Consider the following 20,109-nt stretch of genomic DNA (forward strand, 5'->3'; position numbering starts at 1 on the left):
GAACGCAGGCTGCAACAGGTGTAAGAAAAAGGGACATTTTGCAACAGTCTGCAAATCTTCAACTACCGTGAACTCCCTCGTACACGAACAAGGATTCGTAGGAGCTGCAGCTTGTCCTCAAACAGCAAAATGGGAAATCGAGATATTCGTCGACGAAACTCCTGTTGTTTTCCGAATAGACACTGGAGCAGACGAAACGGTGTTACCAGCTGCCATCTTTCAAAAGGTCTCCGCAAAGTGCCACAAGCTCTCCGAGCCCCAACGCCGACTTCATGGTCCAGACGGACGACCCCTTAAAGTCATGGGATCAGCTTGGATGAAGCTCAACTGTCGTGGGCAACAAGCACTCGAAGAAGTTTACATCGTGAAAGGACTTCGCAAACCTCTCTTGGGTAAGCCAGCTATCGAAAAATGTCGGCTTTGCCCTCAAATCTGCATGACTGCAAACAAAGCTTGCGAACCGAAGAAAGAGTTCTCTCACCTTTTTCAAGGACTGGGATCTCTCGAAGGTGCTCACGTTCTCAAGCTGAAACCTAACGCGACACCGTTTGCTATCGCATCACCGAGAAGAGTACCGCTTTCGCTGTATCGAGAAACGCAGAAAGAGCTAGAAAACATGCAGTCGCAAGGTGTCATCTCTCCAGTAGAAGAGCCTACTGAATGGCGCGCGCCGATGGTCATCGACCCCAAACCGTCTGGCAAAATTCGCATTTGTGTTGATCTCACACAACTGAACAAGCACATTCAGCGCGAATATCACCCTATCCCATCAGTGGAGCACACGCTGGGAAGGCTAGCGGGAGCCAAGATCTTCTCAAAGCTGGACGCGAATTCTGGGTTCTGGCAGATCCCTTTAGACGAGAAGTCACGACTCCTGACGACATTCATCACTCCGTTTGGAAGATTTTGTTTTAATCGCCTACCATTCGGAATCACGTCAGCACCGGAACACTTCCAGAGACGTATCACACAACTTCTCCAAGGAATGGAAGGAGTACTTTGCCACATGGACGATATCTTGATGTGGGCGTCATCGTCCGAGCAGCACGGGCAACGTCTGCGAGAAGTCCTCAAGAGACTCTCATCAGCAGGACTCACGCTCAATCAGGAAAAATGTGTGTTTCGAGTGACAAGTATCAAGTTCCTAGGTCATCAAGTAGACAGCGATGGTGTCCGTCCAGACGAGACAATCGTCAACGCAGTGAAACAGATGCCCATACCGACTTCAAAGCAAGAAGTCAAGCGTATCATGGGTATGGCGACTTACCTAGGACGATTCGTGCCACACCTGTCTGACCTACTGCATCCACTATCGTCACTGCTCAGTTCCAAAGTGGACTCCGTGTGGGATCATCCTCAGCAGAAAGCCTTCGAAAAATGGAAAGAAATTCTCTCAACCTGCCCCGTTCTTGGAATGTACGACGCCAACAAACGATCGATTGTATCGGCAGATGCGTCATCCTACGGCCTGGGTGCAGTGCTGCGTCAAGAGCAGGAGGATGGATCATATCGTGTCATCACCTATGCGTCCAGAACACTCACCGAAACAGAAAAGAGGTACGCCCAAATCGAAAAAGAAGGTTTGGCACTCACGTGGGCACGCGAAAAATTCCGAGATTACATCGTGGGAACGCACTTTGTACTGGAAACCGACCACAAACCACTCATTTCTCTGTTCGGATCAAAGTCATTGGACGACCTAACTCCACGGCTTCAGAGACTGCGCATGCGTTTAATGCGCTACTCATTCGAAGTTGCCCACGTTCCGGGCAAGGAACTCCAAGCAGCTGACTCGTTCTAAAGAAGCCCTCTGCCACAGCGGCAAGACAGAGAGATGCAAGAAGAAATCGATTGCTTCATTCGACACATAGAGACGTCCCTGCCAGCAACGCAAACGAGTCTCCAATGGATAACGGCAGAACAAAACAAAGACCATGTTTGCCAAAGACTCGCCAGCTACAGCCATAAAGGTTGGCCAAATCGTCGAGATCTCGGAACAGACCTCAAAGAGTACTACGAGTACCGTCATCACATTGCCGTGCAAAACAGCCTTCTCATGAATGGTTCTAGAATAGTGGTACCAGAATCCTGCCGTCCACATATCCTGCAACAACTTCATGAAGGACACATGGGCATAGGAAAATGCAAAGCACGGGCAAATGTATCGGTATGGTGGCCGAGGATAAACGATCATATCGAGCGCCTGGTCAAGAACTGCGAAAAGTGCATTAAACTGGCCAGAACCGAAAGCTCCCCTCATCCCGTCAGAGTTTCCTAGTCGACCGTGGGAGAGAGTGGCGATGGACCTCTTCTTCATTCACGGGAAATGGTGGCTGGTCGTCGTCGACTACTACTCTCGCTACCCCGAAATCGCTCGACTGGAAAGCCTCACAGCAGCGTGCGTAATAATGCACTGCAAATCGATATTTGCGAGGCATGGCATCCCAGAAGTAGTGGTGTCTGATAATGGTCCTCAGTTTGCGGGAACCACAGGTTCAGCATTCACAAAGTTCTCACAGACCTACGGATTTAAGCACATCACATCAAGCCCTCGCTACGCGCAGAGCAATGGGATGGCTGAGGCTGCGGTGAAGATCATAAAGAGATCACTCAGCAAAACGGAAGGTCCGTACGAGACACTCATGATCTACCGTTCAACGCCTCTGCCCAACGGATACAGTCCGACAGAACTTCTCATGGGGAGAAGGATGCGTACAACCGTACCGATCGCCACCCAGCTCCTGGAACCAAAGCTACCTGACCAAAAAGAACTCCGTCGCTATGAGCAAGAAAACAGGAACCGACAAAAGCAATACTTCGACCGGCGACACGGAGTGCGTCAACTCGATCCACTCGGCTCTGGAGAGCGAGTTTGGGTCATTGACCTAAAGCGAACCGGAGTTGTTCAGAACAAGGCCCATACACCACGATCTTACTGGATAACGTCCGAGGGTCAAGAGATCCGAAGAAATCGCACGCATTTAATTCCTTTCCCCGACGAACAAGATAAACAACGCATCGAAGAGTTCCCCGAAACAACCACGAGGCCCGAGGAAACGTGTGCCGACACCTCCCACAAACATTCTCGGCACGGCCGATGTCTAAAAGAGCCAGACCGTTTCAGCACTTCTTCGAAGCTCCCTTAGAAGGAGGGATGTTATGGAGGTCGCCGACGCGCCGACGCTAGCGAGCTCCAAAGTCCAAAACGACCGAGCGAGAGCAACCGTTCGCGCGCGGAGCCCCGTCCCTCCGCTTCGCGCGTAACCTGAGCGCCCCGTACCAGAGGCGCCTTTCTTTTATTTCGTTGTAGATTTAATAAACGAGACGTCAGTCTTCAGCCAGACTCCGGCACGAAAGGTTGTCCATGTGTGCCCTTCGCAAAAGAACGTAAAACGAAACACAATACGCTACTGGTCACAGAGCTTTCTCGTAATGCTCTGGGAAAGCATTGCATGCTGCCAAGAACGATCGTGCTGCTGTCCTACTTTGGAGAGGTTCTACGGACAGCTTAGAGGCTTGTTTTTAGGTGCAGCAAGTTTGCTTCGGCGCCGTGCTGTGCAGCTTGTGTTTGTACCTTGAAATGTTGTACCAGTGGCCCGATTTTGGTGTTTTGTGAGGTTGAGATCTCGGCAGGCTTGTACTGAGGGAGCTGGCCTTTCTTTAACAGACAGGTCGCCTGCTAACGTGAGTAAAAAGGGAGGGTTTGTCTGCCCTAGAGTGTCATTTGCTGCGGGAAACAAGACGCCGTTGCGTCGTCTACTACCAGAACCGAAGAAAGGTGGATCATCTTTTACACACTGTATGCTGCGAGTGAAACGATAGAAAACAAAGTTGCATTGGGAACTTCTGCTATTTAACAAGGGGCGCAACTGAAGACATGTGCTTCAGTTGGAAGTGCCAATTCAATCTAAAGCGTCATATGCCTAGGCGCGAGGTATCATGTGACCACAAAGCAGCCGCTTGCAGCCAATTTCGTTTTCTATCCCAGGGCAAGTGTTCTTAACGGGATTCTCTCCCATTCTTAGACGGTTGATAGTTAAAAAAAAGGCCGTCCGGAAAGCCCAGGAAATGGCTGTTCCAACAAGGGTACAGGCACCAAGCTAGGCCTAATAGGCACGGACCTATATATCAGATTTTAAACTGGTGCTTATCGCAGCTAAGTGCAGTGCGTCTTGCGTGCGTCGCCGATGAATCAGTATTTTTATTTCCTTTGATTGTCAAAAAACATCATAAAACTTTGTGGGAGCATTCATTTTGACCATACAAGCCAAAACTGTGAAGTTCTGAAAATTGGAACCGTGTCTCCTTTTCAGAAAGTTTATTTGATTTACACATTTTTTTTTATTAAATTTATGAATATTCCATACAAATTATAACGTCTCTTAAATTTTTTGAAAAATTTGAAACACTCGCTGTGTCTGGCAACCGTTCCAAAGCTACCCACACCATCCGAAATACCTGAAGGTTCAAGCGTTCTTCTGAAACTTCCCGAAACCCCAGTTTCTGAAAAAGTTTCTTCCCATCATCAGTGCATAATGTTGATCAGCAAAATGGATAATGCTTTCTTATGCCTTGGTTATCTTGCAGCCTTCGACGCTCAGCTGCTTAGGCCGTCATCGACCTGCACATTTAGAATGGGCACCTACAGCAGCAGAACAGGGAACTGCAAGTCTGTTGGGCAGGTGCTCAGGCACGTGGTGTCTTTCAAGTACCAGGGAGAGCAGGCGAGGCCCGGGGAACAGGCGACACCCCAGGAACTGGCCAGGCCTGAACCACCCGAGCTGTTCCTGATGCCCCTCCGCAACATGGAACAGTTTAGTGCTGCAGAAGCGCAGCTGAAGAACTTCACCACCAGGACACTGCCGGTATTTATGTGTCCTCTTTTTCACAATATTGACGGGTATAAGGCTGCGATTCTTACTTTGTGGTTTAACTTGGGTTATCTGAAGATTTATGCAAATGGGGTTGGAATGTGGACTGAAGCCTTTTACCGTAATATTTCAAATGGATGCCCACCCAAACTATGTTTTAAGCACAGTCGGTGGCAAATTAAAAATCAGTAAGTTGCCCTACCTTCATTACGGGCCTTCTGTTACTTATAACAGCAGAGTGCATGCACAGCCAATGCACAATGGAAGGCTATTTATTGTAAGGGGCACCCTTAAGAGGGAGCGCTCCTCCAAGCCCCATAGAGAATACACGCGATTTTCTGCCATTTTACGAAAATTCTCATTTAATAACCGCTACTCCGATTTTTTCAAACTTTTTTTGATATGAAAAGATTGATCCTTCGTCCAACTATCCCTCAGAGCATATTTTTCATAAAAACATTTATTATATTTTATATTAAATCGTGAAATCGGTCGGAATCGGCTGTTTTGACATGTTTACGTTAGAACGCGTTTTTAAAAACCTGTGAATTTTGAACTTCAAATGTGTCTTATGGGATATCTGCGGAATTTAACACGGAATTCAATTATATTAAAATTATAGCTGTAAGTACATCCGTTCTTTAACTACATCGAAAAAACTGAACCAAGGTGTTGTGGCTTGTTTTCCTCGTTTGGACGGTCAAGACTAGTTCGACGAGCGCCGAGTGAGGGCGCCACCATTTCGCCACGCACGTTGCTCTGATTTTGTATTACTCCGCGCGCATGCGCTCTTCAGTAACGCGCTTGTGGTGGTCCAGGGACGGCAAGGCCCGTCCAGACAGAGTGGTTTTGTTTCTCGGGGTAGGGTGTCAGGCGGATAGCGGTGCGTGTTTTCATAACTAGAAAGGCCGTTCTCGCAGCTATGGGTCCAAAGAGGTATAAATATGGCAAGCGAAAGGTCTCGAAGTCGCAAATAGAGTTTGCACGTAAGCGACCCTCTGCTGAAACTACGGATGGTGAGGTTTCAGGTGAGGTTGAGTCATTGTGTCGTAGCGCTGCGAGAACGAATCGACTCGGGGTGTTGAAGATGCCGCTTGGGAAGCCATGCAACAGGCCGGAGTGGAAGAAGCGAGGCGCGCGAAGGAATCTGGCGAGATCGATGCCGAAGGCTATCCGCTTGTTACCGTCGTTGCAGACTGTGCGTGGTCAAAGCGATCGTACAGGCACAAGAACGACGCTCCTTCTGGAACGGTAAGTACTACATTTCTTCCTCTAAAAGGGGCGCGAATTTTGATCGTAGATATAATATTCATTTCTTTAGAGTGCGTTCGAAAGAAATCCGAAGCATGTTTTTCTCGCCGCGAAAATACATTAGTCTCTGTCGCTAGGCTACATTTGGGCGGAGACTGAGCATGTGGCAATGCGTAGTTTATTTTTATGGTGAGATGACCGTGGTTAGAATCCCTCTCTGTTGTATGTGTATTTCTGTGAATGCAAGATTTGTTTCGGCAACTGGAGTCCGACGATTTCTCACGAAGCACTGGAAACAGTTATGCTTTTTGTGTGACTGTTTTAGTGACCGCTGTTTTATGTACTATACATTCCGAATATACGCGGTGCCATGCAGTCAGTTCGTCAGACGACGTTTTAGACAGCTCGTTTCTTCGAAGCTGCACTTTTTCAAGGATAAATCGTTCCATCGGAAATTGCCGGCGTTCGTTTCATCGATACACCTTGTGACGTTTCGTCTAGTTTTTCTATCATGTGCGTGCTCGCGCTTGCGTACGTATTTCCGCGTCCGCGTCTGCTTGCGTGTGCGCGTCCATGAGCGAGGATGCTTATGTGCGTGCCCCCCATGCACATGCGTGTTTTCCTCCCTACGCGTGAGTATATATACCCGCGTATCTGTGTGCGTGTTATACGTGTATGTGCGTGCGTGTTTGCACGCGTGGGCGTTTGCCTGCTCATAAGTGCGCGTGCCTGTGCGAGTGCGCGCGTGCACGTGCGTGTGTAATTCGTGCGTACGTGTGCGCGGGTGTGCTTGTGCGTGTGTACGTGAATTTGCATCCGTGCCTGCGCGTGCATCCGCGTATCTGTGTTCGCGCATGCGTATGAGTGCCTAATTCGTGCGTGTTTGAGTGGGCGCATGCATACTTGGGCGTACGTGTGCCCAAGTGCGCACGTTGTCGGACTTTGCGGGAAAGGTTCGAGAAGCTCGAACCTGGTCGAACTCGGAATGTCGGCTGGTTCGCGACACCTTTAGTACTCACGTTGCGGACGGTTGGTGATTGGTCGCTGATAACTTCTCCGTAACTTTTTGCTTTATGTTTAGCGTTATTTTTTTATAATTTTATTCGTGCGATTGTAATCTTTTGCGATTAAACTCTCTGTACCCTTTCCTTGTGACCTATGAAACGATCTCGAACGCCTCGAACAACAGCGACGCTTGCGTTCGATCTCGGGGCTAGTAGGCAAGGAGGTTACAAGTATTTATATGACGTCAGACTGCCTTTTGATGCCGAGTCACAACACAGAAGTATGGCCACCGAAGGCAAACGCAGTTATCCCATTGGCGAGTTTGCTTTGTCTTTCATTTTTCACAACTCTCGCGAATCAAAGTTTTGCTTTATCGTTTGGTGGTCATGTTTGTGGGCGATGACTCAGCACGTGAATAGACCCTATAACCGCTCATGGTGTTTTTCTCTGCTTTTATTTTTTTAGATTGAACGATTCTGCTGCAGTGTGGAACGAACTACACGAAAGTGCTCAACCTTCTACGAAGTCTTCCGAGGAGCAGAACGTGTGGGGATCTGGACTATTGGAAGATATGTTCTCAAGTCATGAAAAACTGCCCGGTCGCCAATCATTACAAATTGTCTATGAAATACTATAACAAACAATCAGTGTCGTGAAAAATTTTATAAAAATACTTTGTTGTGCAGTGCTTGTGACTAGTTGTGATGAAGTAACGAAGGTATATGCCGGTAGTTTGTCATATATGTATTCGATTATGTATTTATTTTTAAAGTACCTAATATACAGTGTTGTTTTTACTTAACTGGAACGTGTTTTTCTTTTAGAAGAGGGGGAGGCATTTACCTTAGTGCCGTATTCACTGTGCCTTTAGGGGGCTCGGCGAACATTCCATGGGAGATCACTGTAGCGATAAGCTGGGTGGGTAAATAACTGAAATCTGCTAATCAAGTTTCCCACGAGCGGGTTTCTAGCTCGTGTTGCAATTATATATTTAAAGTCATTAGACGGTAAATAAATTTGGACGTATTGCTAAAACCCAAAGGGATTTTAGGTATCTAGGTTTTCAGTTTTTTTATGGCCAAAACATAATTGGCTCGTTTGGCCACGGGAATCGCAGTACCGCTATTTCTGCATAGTTGAATAAAGCAATCACTCGCTAACACATCGTACAAAATAAATAGCGTGTTAATAGCAAACACAATGTTTATAGTGAGAAATAATATTCCGGAGCGCCTCTCGCGGCACAGATCATTTGATAGTGTTTTATCAATGTCATTTATGTAATACAGTATCGCGAGAAATATATTGTGTAATTAAAAAAAAATATTGATTATATATTGACAGTGCTACTGCCGAACTCTCCACGCCCGTCCACTTGTAAAGACGGATTTTGAAGTAATGTCTTGCGATTGTCTTTGTCGCCTCGTGTCCCATGTGTTTGTAGTTGACAAGTGTATATTTGAATCTACGGTCAGTGCATTCAACCGTACGTTCAGTGCAGTTTCGCTTATTTTGCTCGAATTATTAGATTTGCATTTGTTTTAATTTTCTTCCCTTTAGTTGTGTCTGTGCGCCGCTGTTTTTACTCACATGTACACATATACAGGGTGATCCTCGAATCAGCCGGGACCCCTTCAACCGTCGCCGCGGACCACCAGTTTGAGAACCGCTGAACTAAGATGTGCTAAATATCTCGAGTTAATTCCGTGATTTGTCATGTTGCAACTGCTGTTTTAGAGACAATTAATATGGGCGGCTTTATCTTGGCAGTGTACTTTGAAACGAGTTTAAATTTATCCTACTCGGAATTCGTTTTATCGTTTGGAAGAGCAAGGTTGATGAATTTTTACGACTCGTTATAGCATGAATGAACTGGCTTAGAAATAGTTACTGAACAGTGAGAGCGTCTCGTGAATTTGACTATTGGGGAGGGGATCGAACTATAGGGGCTGCTTTGTCTAGATTGTTGTCCACACAGTTGGGTGTTTATTTTGAGAGCATACACGTTGGTTATGCTCTGCAAGAGCCAGATGGGCTCTGCAAGAGCCTGACGAAGATTAAACTAGGGTGCCTCAATGACCTTCTGTTTAGAGTGATGCCACCCTTTGTAGTACCCGATGCGGACAGCACGCGCTCACGGGGAAAATACAAAGAAATCGACGAAAACAAAATGTAGCCATAGCACAGTCAGCGCCACAAGCGCGTGCAGGGACACGCTCTTTCACGCGCTTCTAAACAAAAAATAAAAAATAAACGTGTGTGACAAAATGGCGAGATGCCACCACCCTAAGCAGAGCGCACATGAAGGCACCCTAGATTAAACATTGCGACGGCGAGGACGCAAGCCCCGCGTCGCCGTACGTGACGACGGACGACGTTCTTTCCCACGAACAACGGCAGTGCCTCTTCAAACCGAGATTACTGGGCGTGGTTGCCCGGCCGATCCTCGCTTCAAACAACGTGCCCATTCGCGGAGCGAGTTTCTTGGCCGTTGCACGCACCTTACGATGGACCGGAACTGGAGCTACAAGTCGTAGCAGCCAATCCAGCGCCATAGCCTCCTCTATACGGAGAAAGCCTGGCGCGTCGCGTGGAAAGACGGCCGCCGTAAATGGGAAAGGAGAGGCGGAGAAACGGGAGCGGAGAGAACCTTGTCCGCTAGCGCCACAAAAGAGCGAGCGGCCAAACGCAAAAACAATCTTTTTTTTTTTCTCTCTCTTTTCTTGTCGCTGTCGTGGAGAGGAGAAACTCAACGTCCACCCTTTCCCGTTTCTCCCTGCGCCCTTTCGAATCGCCGCGCCCGTTTCTCCCGGAGTGCGAAAACGGCGGTGACGAAAACACGAAAACAAGCGTGGTTCGGGGAGCGGCCGCTCATGACCCAAGCGCTCGCTGTCTAGGTCTGCCCTTTCTGCTCTGCGCTACCATATTGGTCACCGTTCGGCGCGCTCCTCCTCTCCTTTTTCCTGCGGCCGCGCGCTCTATGGCTCCGTCGTCGATGTACCAGGCTTTCTCCGTATAGAGGAGGCTATGCCAGCGCATATGAACATACCACGCGCCTCGTGCTTCGTTGTGTCTGTCCTAAAGCTGACGTAACGCTCACGCGGCATTGGATTGGCTCCGATAGCTCGTAGGGTCCTCTGCGGTCCATCGTAAGGAGAAACGGAACATACCAGGAACCCGGGGCAAAGGAGGGTCGAGGAAGAGAAGTAACGAAGGGGGAAATAAATAAAAACAAAGACACGCAGAGAAAGAATGAGAGAGAGGGAGTGAGGAGACCCGTCTGCGCGTGGAAGACCTGCAGGTGTCTGCGCCCGCGTTTACCCGGCAGGCTTTTGCGGGTTGATTTTGCGGGGAGCAGGCGTTTTTTCTTTTTCTTTTTTGTCTCGCCACCGTGAATAGGGTGCCTTCGTACACATTCGCTTGTGCGGAGTGGCGACATCTCGGCGATTTCACTGCCCGACCTCTTTTTCTTTATTTATTTATTTATTTTTTTTTTGTTTATGCAGAGTATACGTGCTTTGGCATCTCTCGGTGCAAGCTGTTGTGACTCGGGACTTGTCCATGTAGTCGATCTCCGCTGGAGCCATGCGTCGCCCAGGACATCGGGCAGAGTTGGTAGCGAGCCAGGGTGTCTCTTCTCAAACTGTTTATTTACATTCTATGTACAGTCTGCCGTACGGCATGAGAACAACGTGAGAACACACCGAGAGCGCGTAAAACCGCTCTTTTTATAAGGTCCCCCTTCCCTACGTCTCTAGGCCAGGACGCCGTTCCCCAACTGGTCAGGCCCCGCCCACTAGCACGCACAAGCCCACAGCGTAGTAGCGGCCGGACATCACATCCCGGCGCCGAGTCACTCCCGCCCTCGAATGCCGCGCCGAGGAGGCGACAACAAAGGGTCCACTCTCAGCCGGGGAGACGACGCTGGCCGAGGTGGTGCCGATCTCTCCATTAGGCGGCTTTGTGGCACGAAAAGGGTTGGGCCGGAACAACCGCAAGTGGCGTCCGAAGATGATCCGTGCTGAACACACCCTCACGGAGGTCCCGCAGCTGGCGCACCGTCATCTGGAATCTTCGCACAATAATCCCCGGTTCCTGCGTCGGGTGACCCTGTTTCGGGCCAGTGTAATCCCCGCCAGAAGTAAGGGTCCGGCTCAGCTTCGCGCCAAGGTGTGGCGGCAACAACACGGTGGTCCTCCGTCGAAAGCCATCCCTTTGTCGCCGCTCGCTTCGTTTCCGGGCTCAATCTCAACTGACCGGAACCATATGGCGACGATTCTCAAGGGGGTTCCCCAGTGCCGGGTGGTTTAGATCGAGAGGGTCTGGTCCGGGGGCCCTTCATAACAGCTCCTCCGCCGCCAGGTAGTGGACTCGAAGGGGTTGCAGTCACCGCTGCTCTCCGAAGAGTCCAGGAAGTTCCGCTTCCTCCGTAGACTTGGTTGGCGAACGAAGAACTGCCCCGGGTGGAGCAGACTTGGGTGAAGACCTGTCGAAGGCATAACAGAACCCGCAAAAAAGCCGAAGCCGTAACCCCAGCCAGTGCCCAACACTCCACCAGTGAAATTTACCAGGTAGCGAAGACAAACAATTAAGACCACTAATGTGAATAGAATCAACCCCGTAACTGATACGTCAAAATATCTAGAAAATATACACCACGCAACCAAATGTAAAGGTCAGAAGGATATACCGCCTCGGAAAGCAGGCGATTAACTCATTCAATTTTGATCCCAAAGAAAGTCATATGATGATGCTTTTCATCCAAATCAGGCTGACATCGAACCATATTACACACGCAAAAACAAAAAATATTAATAGAAGAAAAAGGCAACATTATCAAGAATTTCAACCTACGCGACAAAGCCTCTGCTAAGCCCATCCGCATTCCCGTTTAGCTTGCCTTTTCGGTACTTAACTTCAAAATTATACCGGTGTAGAGCTAAGCTCCATCTCAGAAGACGCCCATTCTTTGCGGACATATTTTGGAGCCACGTGAGTGGGCAGTGGTCTGTCTCGAAAGTGAAGCGCGTACCTGCCAGATAGCAATCCAACTTTCCGGCCGCCCAAACCATGCATGCACACTCCTTTTCCGAGGCGCTGTACGCCTCTTCTCTGGTAGAAAGTTTTCGGCTAACGTATAAGACAGGGTGCTCCTTCCCATCGTCCTCCCTCTGGCTTAACACGGCCCCCATGCCCCGGTCGCTCGCGTCACACTGCACTATGAAAGGACGGCTGTAATCCGGCGACCGAAGAATCGGCTGGCTTAACAGTCGTCTCTGGAGTGAACGAAAGGCGTCTTCCTTCGCATTACTCCACACCACCCGCAAAGGTTCAGATTTTCGAAGAGCGTCTGTCAGCGAACTAGCGATCTGGGAGTAGCCTCGGATTTAGTGTTGGTAGTATCCCGTTAAACTCAAGAATGATCTTATGTCCGTCTTGGTTAGTGGCCTCGGGTACTCTTCTACAGCTTCGATTTTGAGCTCAGACGGCCGTCGGTATCCTCTTCCTACGATATAGCCCAGGTAGTTAACTTCGGCTCGGCCTAGCTGACATTTTTCCGCTTTTATGGTCAATCCGGCGTCGCGCGGGCGATTCAAAACCTCCTTTAGATTTGCCACGTGCTCCTCCCAACTCTCAGAAAACACAGCAATGTCATCGAGGCAAGGAAGAGCAAAAGTTTCCAGCCCTTGCAATACCCGGTTCATGAGATGGGAGAAGCAAAATGGCGCGTTTTTTAAGCCAAAGCTTAACACTACTGGCCGAAAAGTTCCCATCGGAGTGATGAAAGACGCGTACTGGCTTGCCCGCTCCGTTAGGGGGACTTGCCAGTAACCTCTAGTTAAGTCTAAAGTTGACAGAAACCTTGCGCTGCTTACCTGTTCGACTCTTTCCTCAATATTAGGGATTGGGTAAGTCTGGTCCCGCGTTATGGCGTTTAGTTTTCGATAGTCCACACAGGGTCTAGGACTTTTCCCAGGAGTCTCTACCAGGATTACCGGGGAGGTGTAGTCGCTCTCCGCTGGTACGACGACCCCTAGCTCCAGCATTCGCTTTATTTCCTGATCTAGGATTTCTCTCTGCCTAGGAGAGACGCGATAAGGTCTGGAACGGATCGGAGTATCGGTCGTTAATTCGATGTCATGCTCCACTAGGCTGGTTCTCCCTGGTTTATCCGCAAAACAGTCACGAAACTCATTAACCAGCGCGTGGAGTTTGGCTACCTGTGTTGGATCTAACTCCGTCTCGCGTTCTACCCTCTCCAGCATTCGCTGGAGAGACTCACCTTCTGGCTCGTTACCGACCGCGGGAAAGTCTGCTTCGACTTCTTCGGGCATGTTTAGAGCTAGGTTGACTACTGCCTCCCGTTGTCGGTATTAAGTTGCTGTGAAATATCCTGGCTTCCCTACGCCGGCCAGGCATCTTCACCGCATAGTTCGTGTCAGACAACTTTCCAACTACCTCAGCTGGCCCCTCCCACTGAACTTCTAGTTTATTCTTCTTAGTGGGCCTGAGCAGCATGACCGCGTCCCCTACGGCGAACGTGCGACGTCTGGCTGTTCTGTCGTAATAGAGTTTGGCTTTCGTCTGCGCGGCTTTCATGTTAGCCTTTACTAACTCTCTAGTGCTGTGCATGCGATCAAGGAGCTCTAAAACGTAGGCCACTACCGTCACCTGCTCGCCCTCGCCTTCCCATGCCTCACGTAACATTCGGAGGGGAGACCTCAGGGATCGCCCGTACACCAGCTCAGCGGGACTAAACCCAGTAGTTTCATGCGGGACCGTCCGCAGAGCAAACATCGTAGCAGGCAGACAGGCTTCCCAGTCTTTCTTATGCTCGTAACAGAGCGCGCGTAGAACGCGTTTGAGAACTGAGTGCCATTTTTCAACGCTGTTGCTCTGAGGGTGGTAAACCGAGCTGTGCACTACGCGAATGCCGCATTTTTCTAGAAAGGTCGTGGTCAGGGCGCTAGTAAAAACGCTCCCTTGGTCACTTTGCACCTCTGCCGGAAATCCTATCCGAGCAAACACCGACAGAAGTGCGTGAACTACCCCGGCGGAACTAAGCTCTTTTAAGGGAATTGCTTCCGGAAACTTAGTCGCGGGGCAAAGCATGGTCAAGATGTACCGGTAGCCCGAATCGGTCACCGGAAGAGGTCCCACGACGTCAATCACCAGACGTCGGAACGGTTCGGTGATTAGTGGTACTAGCTTCAGTGGCGCCTTTTGCTTGACAGTTGGCTTTCGAACGCGTTGACAGGCATCGCACGAGCGCACAAACTCTTCCACCTCCTTGAAACAACCCGGCCAGTAAAATTCCTGTAGCAATCGTGCCTTGGTTTTCTTTACGCCTAAGTGACACGACCAAGAGCTACCATGCGAAAGACAGAGAAGGTCCCTGCGATACTTTGTCGGAACTACTAGCTGGTCATAACTGACCCCTTTGCGATCCCTGTACTGTCGGTAAACCACGCCAGAACGAGTGTGGAACGAAACGTTCCGCTTAGCCACTCCCTCCCTTTGAGTGTGGTTTGTCATGTTACTCAGGGTGGGGTCACTCGCCTGTTCGGCCGCTAAAGTGTCTCTGTCCACCTCCACCAGGCTCTGAAAACTCGATGAGTGAGGCGAGAGAAAATTTCCCTCTTCCTCCGGAGTTGGTCTATCTACTTGTTCCTGATCCTCAGCCGGATCACTCCCACTGTCACTGCTCTCTCTGGGCGCAACTTCAATCACTTCAGGGATCTCGATGGAGTCAGAAGTAGTTGACCCATTGTGCTTTTCGTCCCGACTGCCCTCACTACCGTGTTCGGTCGACTGCTTAGCTGCGAGCTCGCGCGCCTTGGAACGTGTCAAAGCCTGGACAACTCCTTCCCCAAAGGTTAGGCCCTTTTCCCTCAGAAGGTGATCGGATCTGTTTGAAAAGAGGTAAGGGTACCTCTCGGGCAGGGACTTTGATACCGCGGCTTCTAATTCTATTTCCCCGAAAGGCCCCTCCACTTTGACCTTGGCAATCGGCAGACATACGCTGTTCTCCTCAACGACCTGTCTAATCCAGGCGCAATCGCCTGTAAAGTCAGATGGACTTACGTAGGACGGATGAATCACGTCCATTGTAGCGGCTGAGTCACGGAGAACTTTGCAAGGTCTACCGTTCACCACCAAATCGTGCATGTAGGGCTCCAACAGACGCATGTTCTCATCGTCTTCACTCACGAAAGAAAACACTACTCGTGGTTTACGGCACCCGGCAGCGAAGTGCCCTGGCTCGTGACACCTAAAGCATACTGAAGGTTTTCGGGACTCGAACGCCTTCCCGTGCCCTTTCTCCTCGGGTTTCTTTCCTCCGTTTTCGCCCTCCTTCGCCGCCCCATCTGCGCTACCGTTGTGGCCACCCTTCTCTTTCCCTTGCCGTAACCTGTCCTTAAACCCCGCGCCGGTCCCTTTCGAGGGGTCTCTGTGTTGGCGACCGCGCCATTCGGGAAGCACGCCACGACGAGAGCTGAACTCTTCAGCGAGTTCCGCCGCTCGCTGTACCGTCTTAACGTCAGGCCGGTCCTGCACCCAGTAGCGGGTTTCTTCGGGCAAGGTACTAAAAAACTGTTCCAGACAGACGCACTCTACCACCTTGTCATGGTCCCCAAAAACCTCGGAACCCTTTAGCCATTCCTCTAAGTTCGACTTCAGGCTGTACGCGAACTCAGGATAAGACTCGCTGGTCTTTTTCCTTACTTCGCGGAATCGCTTGCGAAAAGCGTCGGCGGACAACCTGTACTTTCTGAGGAGGCCCGATTTTACTTTTGTGTAGTCCTCCGAGTCTTCCCTACTCAGCCTGGCTACCACGTCCGCCGCCTCACACGGCAACAACGTCAAGAGGCGCTGAGGCCACGACTCCCGAGAGAAACTTGCCTTCTCGCAAGCCCTCTCAAAATTGACGAGGAATAGGCCTATATCCTCGCCAACCCTGTAGGGCTGCAAAAGATTCTTCATTTTCCAGCCCTGCTGCCCCACTGAACTTGGTTTCCCAGTTGCCCGCGCAAGCTCGAGGTCGATCCTGGCCTTCTCGATTGCTCTCTCCTCGGACTCTTTCTGCGCCTTTTCTCTTTCCACGCGTTTCCTTTCTTCCTCTTGCTCTCTTTTCTCGCGTTTCCTTTCTTCCTCTTGCTCTCTTTTCTCGCGTTTCCTTTCTTCCTCTTGCTCTCTTTTCTCGCGTTCCTGAATAAACTCCCAACACTCCTGCAGTTCGTCTCCGTCAGCACCCGACCGATGAATAGCATCCATAATTTGAGGCTTTCTTTTCAGGCCCGCAATGTCGATCCCCAACGCTAGGCAAATTGCCTCTAGATCTGGTTTGCGTAGTGCCTTAAGATCCATGATACCTGACGTGTAAGTCACTTTTCCTATCACACACCTGGAAGTAGCCCTTTTCTTTCTTCCAGGTAGACGTTCAGAACCAGATTAAATATTACTCCTTGATATCCAAATCCTGGTAAATCTCAAAGGAAAAGTGTCGAACACTCACCGGTGCCGCAGCCCGAACTCCGCAGGTTCCGTGCCGTCGCTCCCATCAGGTCTCTTCCGCGGCTTGGAGTCGAATCGTAACAGGTCTCCTCAGTGGCTTGGAGTCGAATCGTACCGCTGCCATCCAGTTGTTGTGACTCGGGACTTGTCCATGTAGTCGATCTCCGCTGGAGCCATGCGTCGCCCAGGACATCGGGCAGAGTTGGTAGCGAGCCAGGGTGTCTCTTCTCAAACTGTTTATTTACATTCTATGTACAGTCTGCCGTACGGCATGAGAACAACGTGAGAACACACCGAGAGCGCGTAAAACCGCTCTTTTTATAAGGTCCCCCTTCCCTACGTCTCTAGGCCAGGACGCCGTTCCCCAACTGGTCAGGCCCCGCCCACTAGCACGCACAAGCCCACAGCGTAGTAGCGGCCGGACATCACATCCCGGCGCCGAGTCACTCCCGCCCTCGAATGCCGCGCCGAGGAGGCGACAACAAAGGGTCCACTCTCAGCCGGGGAGACGACGCTGGCCGAGGTGGTGCCGATCTCTCCATTAGGCGGCTTTGTGGCACGAAAAGGGTTGGGCCGGAACAACCGCAAGTGGCGTCCGAAGATGATCCGTGCTGAACACACCCTCACGGAGGTCCCGCAGCTGGCGCACCGTCATCCGGAATCTTCGCACAATAATCCCCGCTTCCTGCGTCGGGTGAGGGATCCGGACATTTCGGTGTAGGACATTTCGGTGTAGGACGTTTCGGTGCGGACATTTCGGTGCACGGAAATTTCGGTACACGGATATTTCGGTGTACGGACTTTTCGGTGTACGGTCGCTTCGGTGCACGGAAATTTCGGTGTAAATTTGAAGTTCGGGAAGTTGAACTTACTTGCAGTTATTCGGACATTTTATGTTCACGCATAAAATATAACAGTTGTATTCATTAAGACATAAAGCTTGTCCCAATTCAAACACGGTTGATTCTGCTCGTTATTAAGACATGCATACCTTAAACAAGTTAAATTACTTTCCTCTTTCACACTACGAGGATATTTCCTAGCTAGCAGGTGTATAGCTAAACACAAACTTATTCGCTTGTCTGACTTTATTCCTGATGGAATGCTCTTTCTGGAAAGTAGCTCGAGATTATAGGCCTTCTGAATACTATAGAAACAGGTAAAGATACATATCATAGGTTAGTCGTGGGTTTCATTATCAAGCAAAAGTCCGAAGCCAAATGCATTCAGAAGCAAAATAGTACACAAAATGTAATGTGGACCACTTTTATTTACAAAAGGCACATGGCCCGGGACCTAGAACGACACGTTGCGGGCAACTCCCCTAAGGAAGCGTCGCACATCACTAGCGTCGTATTCTCTAGCAAGTGTCTTTAACCGTTCTGCAGCCTTCGCGTATTTCGAGGCCTGCTTGAAGCGCTGGCCCATCTCGAGTCTTCCAAGCCGGTGAAGTTGCAGGGCGTCTTCTCGTTGTAGCACCTCCAAGAATCTCCAGAGAGTTGGGTGCGAGCACTGAACATGAGCTTGGAAGCTCCGGTGCCAGGCTTCCACTGAGTTCGTGGTCTTGGAGCCGCCCTGGAGAACGGTGTCGTGGTGGTTCCATAGCTTAATTGGAAACTGCGCATCTCTTCTGCCCCGTGCCGTTAGCCGCCCAATAAACACATCCTCGAAGTAGTCGACCACCGGGAGAAGTTCTGCGCGGATGCTGGACGCAAGCTCGGTGAATGCCCCCTCCACGTCGTCCTGGGGCACAATTGCAAGAGCTGGGATCATGCGAGCTTCCAGGTTTATGTCGGGGTCAAAAGCACAGCTCCTGTAGTCCTTCCGACTGAAGTCTGCGGTAGACACATTGCGACAGGTGAAAAAAACACCCGCGCACGTCGGCGCTTGGGAAGACCGCCCTGAAAGCGTTGATAGCCGCCAGTTCGTAATCCACTGTGACGGTCCTTGGCTCGCAATCTCCCCCACACTCGGCGTTAAGGGTGTTCAGGGCTCGCGTGTACGTCCCACAGTCTTTCCGCGTTAGCAAAATGTATGCCGCAGGCAGGATGGAGCCGCCCACTTCGCAGTGTAGACTGTAAACCTGGTAAAACAACTCAGGCGCAACCTTGAACGTCCCGTCGGCGAACCACTTCTTAGATGTTCGGAGACCATCCACCATCTGCGGGCTGCAGAAGATAAGGAAACGGTCCTGGTCTTGCACACCGGAGTCATGCAACAGGAATCTGGACCCGTCAATCTTCGACGCGTACTGCGCAGGGATGACGACGTCTTCTAAGCGTGAAGGGAGAGGCATCGGCCGTTGCTCCATCGCCCGCGCCCTCCTGCATGCAAAAAAGTTGGAAATATTATTGCTGTCACGTTTCAACTATAGGGCGGTTACTCATTATTATTTTACTATATTTTCAATTTTAAAAATGTTTAGGCTGGACATCTCCATAGCATATGAGGTGGCATATATTTTGCTAAGGTAGCAAAGATGTTAATTCGTAACATTCGTGTATAACACTTACCTTAATGTTCTCTTAACAGTGTCCTGAGGCGGTAAGTAACTGCAAGCTTCCGGTGTCATCTCGGCCACCAGGCGTCCGACGATGGCTTGATTGGGTTCCTCAGTCGTCCGTGCTCTTTCCTTCATTGATGAGTACGCCAACTTGGCCTCTTGGTCCAGTCGGCTGGGAGCATGGCTGTGTTCGTTGATCAGCTTGACAACTTCTTCTTCAATAGTGTGAGCCCTTGCTTTACACTCCAGTTTCCGGCTACATTGCCAGTATGTCTGCGAGGAATAGGCGTTTTTATAAATTATAACTTAGCTAAAGACAGGAAGAGTCGGCGTAACAATCTTCGTACTATTAAAAAAAGATCGCATTTGAATCGCAAACTCAGTGAAAGGCTCACCTTTTCTTTGAAGCAACGTTCCTTGTCATACTCGAAGCCTTCGTGCAGAAGTTTCAGCCCACCGCGGTTACTTCGCAAGTACACAGCCATTTCAGGGAAGTGACGAGTTAGTTTGCACCAACACTGGTTGGCATACGACGAGGCGACACACAAGTGAGTCACCAATAGGGGCGTGTCCTCTAAAACCGGAAGTTCTCCCCCCTCCCTCCGCTTCACATCTGCGGCGTTATGTCCTCTCCTGGACCTTCCTTCCTTTATGATAGAATGCGAAAAATTAACTGGAAAGGGCAGAAATAACTGGTGACATAAGACCAAATGCAGGGGTGCCCCCCTTTTCGCAGATTACATGTTAACACATCCATCGAGTCAGTACATCCACCGAGCCATTACATCCATCGATGGATGTAATGGCACGGTGGATATACTAGCTCGTTGGATGCGTTGACATGTGTATGGATGTAGCTGCTCGATGGATGTAGTTGCTCGTTGGATGTAGTTGCTCGATGGACGTAGTTGCTCGATGGATGTAATTGCTCATCCTTCGTGTTACGGCGTCATAGCGTGCCAT

At 50.0% G+C, this 20,109-nt stretch overlaps 1 protein-coding gene across 1 annotated transcript; it reads right to left on the minus strand.

Moving 5' to 3' along the window:
• Positions 1–17,836: 17,836 nt before the first annotated feature.
• Positions 17,837–18,438, minus strand: LOC8026384. The gene has a single exon (XM_002403500.5). The coding sequence runs from the start codon at positions 18,414–18,416 to the stop codon at positions 17,940–17,942; it is 477 nt and encodes a 158-aa protein (XP_002403544.4). The 5' UTR covers positions 18,417–18,438; the 3' UTR covers positions 17,837–17,939.
• Positions 18,439–20,109: the final 1,671 nt, after the last annotated feature.

The sequence above is a fragment of the Ixodes scapularis genome, unplaced genomic scaffold (assembly GCF_016920785.2).
Source record: "Ixodes scapularis isolate PalLabHiFi unplaced genomic scaffold, ASM1692078v2 PGA_scaffold9__187_contigs__length_104089568, whole genome shotgun sequence".
Classification (NCBI taxonomy): Eukaryota; Metazoa; Arthropoda; class Arachnida; order Ixodida; family Ixodidae; genus Ixodes; species Ixodes scapularis.

Excerpts from the sequence above, each read along its gene's own strand:
- LOC8026384 (XM_002403500.5), bottom strand. The coding sequence starts at position 18,416 with ATGATCCCAGCTCTTGCAATTGTGCCCCAGGACGACGTGGAGGGGGCA.